This window comes from Cyanistes caeruleus, chromosome Z, assembly GCF_971803275.1.
Source record: "Cyanistes caeruleus chromosome Z, bCyaCae1.hap1.1, whole genome shotgun sequence".
In the NCBI taxonomy this organism is placed as follows: domain Eukaryota; kingdom Metazoa; phylum Chordata; class Aves; order Passeriformes; family Paridae; genus Cyanistes; species Cyanistes caeruleus.
Window position 1 is genome coordinate 11,660,326 of NC_141732.1, and position 10,271 is coordinate 11,670,596.

Consider the following 10,271-nt stretch of genomic DNA (forward strand, 5'->3'; position numbering starts at 1 on the left):
ATTACTGGCAAATTATATATATAAATTGTAATTTTTTGCTAAATGGTATTATTTTATTAAACTGCATTCTTTTGTACTAAATTACTATTCAATTTACTAAATTATGTTAATTTTTAATTAAACTGCTGTAACTCAAGGGACCTAGTTGTCGAAATTCTAATTTCATTTATAACACTCCTGTGCCATCCTGCAGGATGGGCCAGGCCACAAGCTGCTTCTACTCCAGGTAGGCTCCCCCACAGCCCTGGGACATGTAGCCATGGTTGGGTAGGCAGCAGAAGGGGCTGCTTTGCTCATGGCTGCCGCTCTCTGCTCTGCCCAAAGGTTCTCAGTAGCAATGAGGAGGTGTTGAGCATGGTCGTGGCTCTGAGCTGCGGCCCAAAGACCAGCAAGAGGCACCTTCTCCTCCTTCAGGAAGAACTGGTGCTTGCCAAGCTTCAGTAAGAGCCTGTGTACCTAGTTGCCTTTGCCCCATCCCTGGCCTGGGCCTGGGCCCAGCCGGCCTGGCCTAAGCCATAGGCCCCCAGTTGTTGGGGCTGGATGCACCGGTGTGCATGCAGGTGTTATCATGAAGCAGGGTAGGGGGGCAACACCAGACCTTTGTGCTGGGGGATGCCAAGGTGGCTACCTGCCCCTCACTGTTTGCCTCTGTTCTCTGCAGCTGGGGTACCACCCTGCACCCACATCTCTGCCTGGTCCTGGACCAGCTGTGAGTGCTGAGCGCCAAGGAGGCAGCCCCACAGGCATCAGAAGAGCAGCAGCAGGAGGGCAGCAATGATAATGCCACCTCCATCATCTTCATCTGGCCCAGTGGTCCTGCATCATCAGTTTTGATTGAGTCATGGTGCCATGTGCCGTGGTGGGACACAACAGCTTGCCAGCCATGGCAAGAAGGAGGCCTTGGGCAGTCTTGCCTCTGGCCTCCGTGCAGAGGAGGAGCAGAGAGTGGTCTGTATGGTCCAGTCAGTTTTGGCTTGCCAGAAGACAAGGGCAAAAGCTGCTGCTCTGGCAGCTGAAGGAAGTCAGGGCTTGGGCAGCACCTCTGTCCTGCCCCCACCATGGGGCTTCAGGTCCCTGGGGACTGTGTACGATGCAGGCACACCTCCCTGCCCCCAGGGGCTGGGGGAAGCAGGGCCTCACGCTGGTTCTCTTCTTTTTCTGCAGCTCCTGGGCACAGAAGGAGCAGTGGTGGGTGCACTGCAGGAGTAAGCTACTGCTGCTGCTGCTGCTGTTGCTGCTGCTGCTGCAGAAATATTCTCCCACAGCAGCCAGAGAACACATGGGAACATAGCTCCTCAGCTGGGGAGAGCTGCCTCTGCAGCTGTGGGCAGCTGTTGGGCACAGCTGCTTGACAAGGCACTGAAGGTGGCTTGGCGCTCGCCCAGCTCTCTGCCCATCCCTTTTGCCACTGCACAGGATGCAGGGAAGCCAAGTCAGCCACCCATCAAGCACTAAAGCCCTGGCTATGCAGTAGAACGGCCACTATGCAGTGAGTGTCTCTCTGCTGTGCCTGAGCACTACTCCATGCACCCAGCCCCAGAGGCATGGCTGCTCACCTTCTTGCACTGCTTCTCTTGCACAGCGTAGGCCACTGAGCACTAGGAAGCTGGAGTGGCTGGTGGAAAAGCTGCAAAAGGTGAGAAGGAGCCCTGGTGCCACTGGGCAAGCAGAGCCTTCAGGGAGCCAGCAGCAGTGCCAGCATGTCCTTGCTACTGTCACTGTCAGGACTGGTGTTGCACAGAGCAGAGAGGCCGGCTGGCTAGAGGCTGCCAGCTGTGTGCCACGCTCAGGCTGCTGGCACTGGGTGCCAGCTGGCTGCTGGCTCTTCGTGCTGCGGGGCTGCTCTGCAGCTGGCTTCTTGCAGGCTGATCTTGGGAAAGGTCCTGCCATGGCCCCATCTGACAAGGGAGAACAACTTGGCTGCTGCCCAGGTGAGCTTGGGAAGGAAAGGCAAGCTTCTGCTCTGGCTCAAGCCGCACTCACTTGTCATCTGAGTTGTAGCCATGCAGAGGTGGCACCCTGAGGCAGGATGTGCTTGGAGAAGGCCAGGGCCAGGGCTGGGATGGCTTGTCCCAGCACCACACCAGCTCTCAGGAGCCTCCAAACTGTAGCCACGGCGCCTAAGGCAAGCAGGCAGGACAGGGTAGGGCAGGCTGTGACAGCACTGTCCTGGTGGTCTCCAGTGACAGGCTTTGGTTCTCTTTTCCTTTGCAGCGGGAGAGACCAGCAGCAGCAGCATCAGGGCAAGGAAGAAGTGGTTCTCCTGGCCCTTTGCTCTGGGGTGGGGCCCAGCTGGGGCTGTGCAGGCCCCGGGGCAGGAGGACTCCAACTGCAGCAGGGCACTCTTTGGGCAGCCCCTGGCAGCCATCTGTACAAAGGACAGCACGCTGCCCTGGCCCAGGCAGGTAAGGCAGGGGCTGCCCATCCCTGCGTCTGGGTGTCCCCATGCATGTCCCTCAGCTGACGAACATTGGGCTCATCAGTCATGGCTCAGCTTTCTGCTCTTAGCCACTTGGCATCAGGAGGCAGGAAGCTCAGGTCAAGGCAGACCTCTGGCTCTGGCCACTGCTCTTGCACCAGGACAGCTCCTCACACATGTCCCTGCCCTCCTGCCTCTGCTGCAGGAACTGCTGGCTCTCCTGCACCAGCAAGGGCCCACAACGCAAGGTATATTCCGCAAAGCAGAGTGCCAGTGCAGTTCAGGAGCTGCGGCAGGCCCTGGACCATGGCCTGCCTTTGGATATGGCAAGCTAGCCAGCGCTGCTGCTGGCCATCATCCTCAAGGTTAGCCTTCTGCAAAGACCCCTGCCTAGACCACCATGTTTCAAGGCTCACCAGCAGTCCTTGGCCTTGCAGGACTTTCTGAGCATCATCCCTGCCAAGCTCCTCATCACAGACTTCCATGAGGGCTGGATGGCTGCCATGCAGATGGTCAGCAGGGAGGACAAGATATCTCAGCTAAAAGTGTAAGCATGGACAGCAGCTTCCAGCTCTGCAACAGGCATTGCTGGAAGCCTGGCACTCACCTGAAAGGGGATGCACGCCTGAAGAGTCTGTGTTCTTGGGCAGCTCCCTCTTGTTGGCTGGCAGTCCCATTGCAGAGGAATGCACAGGGAGTCTTTCTTTGCATGGGCTCAGGGAAAATCCTGAGCTGGGCAACAGCACTGCATTTCCTTCTTGTGGAAGGCCTGAACGCAGTCTGAGAATGCCTGCAAAGCTGTGTGGCACAGCAGCTGGCTGCCCCCTGCCTGGGGCTGGCTCTGGGGGTCGCCATGGGCAATGTAGACCTGATGATGAACCTTTCCTTCCTGTTTTCTCCAGACGGCCAAGAAGTTGCCTGCTGCCAACCTGCTACTCCTGGAGCAGCTGCTGGCACTGCTGTGGCACATCAGCGAGCATGCATCTATGGATGCTAAATGCAAAAAATAAGCAGGGAGCGGAGCCTGTGTGAAACTAAGTCACACAGGCTTCTCAGTCTGGCCTGAGAAAGCATGAGAAAGAATCCAAACAGTCCTTGCTTAAGGACAACAATCTTAGCAGGTGGTGTTTAGGAAACAGTCAAGGGGTGGTGTTCCACTTAACCAGTGATGGTGGATGTGTTGCTTTAATGACCAACGAGAGTTTTACCTCTTGGACCTTCTTGAACATGTATATAAAAGAAGATCAAGAATAATAAACTTTGCTCTCTTGGACAATGCAGCTAAGGGCTTCGCTGTTCCTAATATAGTGCAACATGTATCCACCAGCTGCATGACCTGCAACAACCTGGCCATCTGCCTGGGGCCTAATCTTCTGAGCCTACCACAGGAGGAGCAGCTGCAGCTCCAGGCCATGCTGGACAAAAATGACAAGTTAATGGTGTCTTCCGCAGCCAGCTGCAGCCTTGCTGGCTAAAGCCATCTTGGCTGCCCAGAAGTGCCTGTGCCTTGCCTGGCAGCTCCCTGCTTCCAGCAAAGGCTGATGTGCGAGCTGCCTGCAAGAGCTGTCCCCCAGCAGGCACTATCATTCTGCCCAGAGGCAGGGCTCAGCAGTTATGGTGAGTGCTGCTTGGCACACTCTCAGGCCCCCAGGCTGAGAGCAAGGCTTTCCTGTGCACAGGTGAAGGTGCTGGACTTCGTGCTGGAGAACATGGACAACATCTTTGGGGAGGAGGCTGCTCAGCCTGGAGGAGTTATCAGCCCTCACAGAGATATGTAGGAGCAGGAAGGGAGGCTTGTCCAGCCTGGTACCTGGGCTCCCTGAAACGTGCACATGAAGACAAATGGAGTAGGGCTTCCCTGTGGGTTTTCTTTTCTGTGCTCTTGTCCTCCAAGACATCACTTTGCTGCACGTGCTTTTGCTTTCTAGAGCTGCTCCAGGAGCAGATGAGGAGCCCCAGGCAGAAGACTCTTCCTGTACCTTTTTTCCCTCGCTGCCAGAAATCCATCAAGAAGACAGTGTAGAGGTCACAGTGCTGGAGGCACAAAAGGCAGAGATATGTCAGCAGCACAAAGCCAGGCGCAAGGCATCCTGGAGAAGCATGCAGTTTCTCAGGAGGCCAAAGAGCTGCTGTGCCTCCTGCTGACAGCCCATCTCTTGAGCCTTTTGCCTGGCTTGCTTACTTGCTTCCTTGCTTGCTTCCTTCCTTATAGCCACCTCACTGACACATGCTAGAGCAAACTGGACAAGTTGCTTCTGCAATGCTTTAGGCATGTGCCTCATCAACAGACAGACTTGCAAATGAGAGCAGGAGGGGAGAAACTGTCAACTTGAGGGAGCTTCTTCTCAGATGCCAGCTTATGCCAGCTCCCTCCAGTTTCTGGAGGCAGCTGGACTGTGCAAGAAGGACCTGACAGCAAAGCAGCATCTATTCTGTAGAGCTAAGGAGGTGATTTGGTAATTGCTGTCTTACTCCTCTAAGCTGTCTCTTGCTACCTCTCCCCTCCAGAATTTCTGTTTTAGGCACCTCCAGATCTGCCTCCAAGCAAAGAGAACAAGAGCCTCAAGGAGGCACTGGCTGAGGCCAAAGCCCTGACAAGCCTTCCTGAGTAGAGCAGGTAAAAGGTGCTTGCATTGGCTCCAGCAAGAAGTGACTTAGCTTGTGCCTCCTGGCTTTGCCCATCTAATCCAACCATGCATGTCAAGGCTTGCAGACTACCCCCAGGTAGAGGAACCCAGGAGGAAATGACAGTGAGAAGAGGCCTGGGCCAGAGATGGAGAATGCATGCCCAAGGGGAAGAGGAGGAAGAGGGACTGCAAGAGACACCAACAACGCAGGAGGCTGCAGCAGGCCAAGAAGCCTGGGTATGGAGGTGCCAGACTCTGCTGTCTGCCTTTCTTTCCACACTGCCCTCAGTCAGCCAAAGAGCTGCCAAGGGCTGCCAAGGTCTGCTGGCCAGGGCTTGGCAAGAGCTCCTATGCAAGCCCTTGGCTTCTCACATGGCCATGTGCTGTACTTCTGCAGGAGGAGTACTCAATGCGGGCAAAAGGGACTGAAGGAAAGGCTGTGAAGATGGGGCAGCTGCAAAACCTCTCCACTTCTCTGTGTAGATGTCTTTTGAGCTGCACTTTTGAGATAAGGTTTCAATCTAGAGGCCTCTATTTCAAAAACTTCAGCTCCATGGCTAGGAAGGTAGGTTTCTTGCTATTGAGAGACGGAGGTGATGCTTTTTTCCCTCTTCCCCCACTCTGCTTCCCCTGTGCCTTCCTGCCTTGTTCGCTGTGCCACCCCTGTCTGTCTCTGGCCGTGCTGGGCTGCAGGCTGGCAGCCAGGCCAGGCAAAGCAGCACTTTCAGCCCCCGGTCCCGGCTGCCTGCCCCTCACAGGAGTGGCGGGAAGTGCCGGGGGCACCGGGCACCGTCCCCCTCGGGGGCTGCGGGGCTCAAGGCACCGGGGAGCCACTGAGGAGCCAGTAAGGCTGAGGGCACCGGGGCTGCCGCAGGGGGAAGAGCACCTTTGAAGGCACTGTGCTGCTGCTGAGGTGCTGCTGGTGCCTAGGGCCCAGAGGATGGTAAGGCAGTGGGGACTCAGGACAAGCAGCAGAGCTGAGGGCTCTGGGGGAGCTGAGGGAAATGGCGGCAGAGGCTGGGTGGGCGGGGAGGAGGAACGGGCCGAGAGGGCTCAGGGAGCTGGGGATGCTCAGGGGGATGGCAGCACTGAGGGGGACTGATGGGCTAGGAGGCTTTGGAGGGACTGAGGAGGCTGTGGGTGTTCTGAGGCTATGGCAGGGCTGAGAGCAGGCTGCAAGTGACTCAATGTTCCCTTTGTTTCCTAGATCTCCATCTGCTTGGTGTTTCCATAAGGGCCACTCTGCACAGGACTGAGGGATAGTGGAGGAAGATGGGCTTGCTCTGTGTTGAGGGTTAGGTGTCTTTTTTTTAGTTCTGGCTTGCCTGTAGAATTTTTACCCATTAGTTGCAGGGAAAACCTAACTGCGAGGTAGGTGCTTGAGAAAAGACAAAGAGTTCAGCCAGGCCCAGGGGAGAAAGGGGGCAAGAAAAGGGGAAGGTGGGGAAAGTTTGGCAGGCTTTCTTCAGTTTTGGAGATGGACACTTTGGGTGCAGAGCTGTTGCAGTGGGGAGAAAGAAATCTAGCCATCACCCAGATGGAGATGCGGCTTCTTCTTCTTCCCTCTTCATTGGTGGCCTCACACCCCCTATCCTGCCGGGACGTGCAGCAGTTCCAGCCACCGCCACAGTGCTGGACATGCTGGAGCTCCAGTACGAGCTGGAGTCCAAGGCAGCGAAGTGGTATACCACTATTGACATTGCCAATACATTTTTCTCCATTCCCCTGGCAGCAAAATGCAAGCCTCAGTTTGCATTCACGTGGAGAGGAATGCAGTATACTTGGTACTGACTGCCCCAGACCACGGACTGATCCAGGCTGCACTGGAAAAGAATAAAGCTCCAGAACATCTGCAGTACATTGATGCAGGGGGACACAGCAGTGGAAGTATTTGAGAAAAGAGAAAAGATCATCCAGATTCTGCTAGAAGACGGCTTTGCCATCAAGAAGAAAAAAGTCAAAGGACCTGCTCGAGAGATCCAATTCCTGGGGGTAAAGTGGCAAGATGGATGGCATCAGATTCCCACTGAGGTCGCCAATAAGACCACAGCAATGTCTCCACCAATCAGCAAGAAGGAAACACAAGCTTTCCTAAGCTCCATAAGTTTTTAGAAGATGCACATTCCTGAGTACAGCCAGATTGTGAGTCCTCTCTACCTGGTTACCTGAAAAAAAAATTATTTCCACTGGGGCTCTGAACAACAACAAGCCTTTGCCCAAATCAAGCAAGAGATCGCTCATGCAGTAGCCCTTGGCCCAGTCAGGACAGGACCAGACGTGAAGAACGTGCTCTACTCTGCAGCCAGGAACAATGGCTTGTCCTGAAGCCTGTGACAGAAAGTGCCTGGGGAGACTCAAGGCTGACCACTGAGATTCTAGAGCCAAAACTCCAGAAGGTCCGAAGCCAACTACACTTCCACAGAGAAGGAAATCTTAGCTGCCTATGAAGGAGTTCAAGCCGCCTCAGAAGTGATTGGCACAGAAGCACAACTCCTCCTGGCACCCCGACTGCCAGTGCTGGGGTGGATGTTTAAAGGAAAGGTTCCTGCTACCCACCACGCCACCAACACTACATGGAGCAAGTGGATCGCCCTCATCACACAGCGCACCCGTACTGGAAACCCAAATCGTCCTGAGATTTTGGAGATAATTACAAACTGGCCGGAAGGTGACAACTTTGGTCTCACTGATGAAGAGGAGCAGGAACAAGTGACACGGGCTGAAGAAGCTCCACCATACAACCAACTGCCAGCAGAAGAAACACACTATGCTCTGTTCACTGATGGTTCCTGTCACATCGTAGGGATGAACCGGAAGTGGAAAGCAGACGTATGGAGCCCCACACGACAGGTCACAGAGGCCACTGAAGGAGAGGGTGGATCAAGCCAACCTGCTGAACTCAAAGCTGTTCAACTGGCCCTGGACGTTGCTGAAAGAGAAAAGTGGCCGAAGCTCTACCTCTACACGGATTCATGGATGGTAGTGTAGTGGTTTAGATTTGCCAGTTTCAAATTCTCAGAAATGACCAATAATTGGTCAGAAGAAAAGACACCCATCAGCCTCTCGCAGCTTCAACTTCCCCCCAGCTCCTGAAGCTATCTTAAAGGTAAAGTCACCCCAGGACATTCCACTCCTTTAACTTGTGAACACCTACTTAAAAATTATCAATTATATTCAATATACAACTTAAAACAATAAAACTAATAAATTGACAGAAAAGAAGAAACAGAAATTTACTACTTTCTACCCTTAGACTTTTGCTACTACTGCTATATAAACAATGTAAGACAATTATGCTTTGCTCTCAATTAATCTTTTATTTCACAGCTTTAGTTCAAAACCAGGCAGAAACACCATTAATGTAGTGGTTTAGATTTGCCAATTTTGATTTCTGGCCAATGCACTAAATAAATGTTGTGGTTTTAAAGCAGTAAAGCAGTAACTAAATAAATTACTAGAAAACTTATTTCTTGCTGGGACATATGGATTAGAACAAGAGCAAAACAGGCTTAAAACTTAAGTTCCAAAGTTTTTTGTCTCTATGTTGTCATGTGTACAAGGGAATGGTTGGTTAGTGGGGGATAAAAGGGTTTTCTGGAAGTTTATTCTGGTGTTCTTGTCCTTGTAGTTTTGTTAATGAAATTTCTTTATTTCCTCTTAAGTTTTAAGCCTGTTTTGCTCTTGTTCTAATCCATATCTCACAGCAAAAAGTAAATAATTTTTTAGTTACTGCTTTAAAAACACAACAATACCTCAAGGAGACCTTGTTTTAGGGTGAACTACCCATGACACTGTGCTTGTATCTGTATCTGCATATACATATGTATACAGTTAAAGTAGTGTGTGTTTAGTTATTTAAAAGTTTAATATTTGATGTAACATTTTAGTATGAGGAAAAATTCTAGGTAGATAATGTTAGGGGTTAGGTGTCATTTTTTTAGTTCTGGCTTTCCTATAGAATTTTTACCCTTTAGTTGCAGGGAAGACCTAACTGCGAGTACTTGGTAAGTGCTTGAGGAAAATCAAAGAGTTCAGCCAGGCCCAGGGGAGGAAGGGGGCAGGAAAAGGAGAAAGCAGAGACAGTTTGGCGGGCTTCTTCAGCTTCCGAGAAGAACACTTTGGGCGCAGAGTTGTTGCGGTGGGGAGAAAGAAATGTCGCCATCACCCAGACAGAGCTGCTGCTTCTCCTTCTTCCCTCTTCATTGGTGGCCTCACACCCCCTGTCCTGCCGGGACGTGTGGCAGTGCCAGCCACTGCCACAAAGCTGCTGATCCACCTCAGCCACTGGCCCAGGATCTCAGCTCATCCCTGCTGTTCCAGCCGGCTGTTCCTCAGAGCCTTGAAGGAGCACCAGAACTGCCCACCCGATGAAGTTTGTGAAGCAAAGCCTCTCCTCCATCCCTTCCCATCTTGGCTGAGAAGGCTGTCACGGGGTCCCTGGTTCTGTTTTCTTGCTAATGCTGTAGTTATTGTTGTTTGTTTGCCTTGTTATAAATATTAGTAAAGAACTGTTGTTCCTATCCCCAAATCTCTGCCTGAGAGCTCCTGGATTTCAAGATTATCATAATACAGAGAGAAGGGGTCTACATTTTTCATTCTGAGGGAAGCTCCTGCCCTCCCTAGCAGACACCTGTCTCCCAAAGCTGAGACACCGTGTTACCTCTTTATCTTGTCCTACCCCTATATGTTCTGTGTTAGCATTGTGTCTGTATACAGTTATGTGTCTGTCTGTCTCCAGTTCTGTTTCAGTAGATATCAAGTTGCATAGCTGAACAGTTCTGTCTTACATTACGGGGGTACAGAAGTGTAGATGGGTGCTTTGTTATTTGTGTAATTCTTTATCAGTTTGTGCTATATATAGCCATTTTTATACAGATGTCAATATATTTACAGACCACAGATTGTTATGTTAATTTCACTATGAATTTTTATGTAAACATGCATTGCATTGTACATTTTTTTTTTCAAGGTATGTGGGTGTTTAGAGAGAACAATTTGTCTCTGTTTAGCCAATATATATATTGAATAGGCGTCACTTTTTTAATCCGTCAGACATTAGATGGTTCTAACTTCAAATGATAGTTGTATCTAGTTGTATCTTTCCATGTAGTCAGCAGAGATGTAAAAATCTGTAGTAAGCTTGTAACAGAACTTGTTAATTGTATGTAAGAAGCTGGCGGGGGCGGTGTACAGCAAGCTGTAGTACATTGGCATTTTCAACTCAA

The 10,271-nt window shown here is 51.5% G+C and overlaps 1 protein-coding gene across 2 annotated transcripts; it reads left to right on the forward strand.

The window, feature by feature from the left end:
- Nucleotides 1-5,416: 5,416 nt before the first annotated feature.
- Nucleotides 5,417-10,271, forward strand: LOC147648098 (uncharacterized). Of its 2 annotated transcripts, XM_086868000.1 has the most exons (4): nt 5,856-5,989; nt 6,254-6,417; nt 6,779-8,152; nt 9,021-10,271. In XM_086868000.1, the coding sequence occupies exon 3, from the start codon at nt 7,573-7,575 to the stop codon at nt 8,032-8,034; it is 462 nt and encodes a 153-aa protein (XP_086724126.1). In that variant the 5' UTR covers nt 5,856-5,989; nt 6,254-6,417; nt 6,779-7,572; the 3' UTR covers nt 8,035-8,152; nt 9,021-10,271. The 2 variants fall into 2 exon arrangements, with proteins under 2 accessions (XP_086724125.1, XP_086724126.1); XM_086867999.1 differs by lacking the exon at nt 5,856-5,989 and adding an exon at nt 5,417-5,611 and having other exon boundaries at nt 6,254-8,152.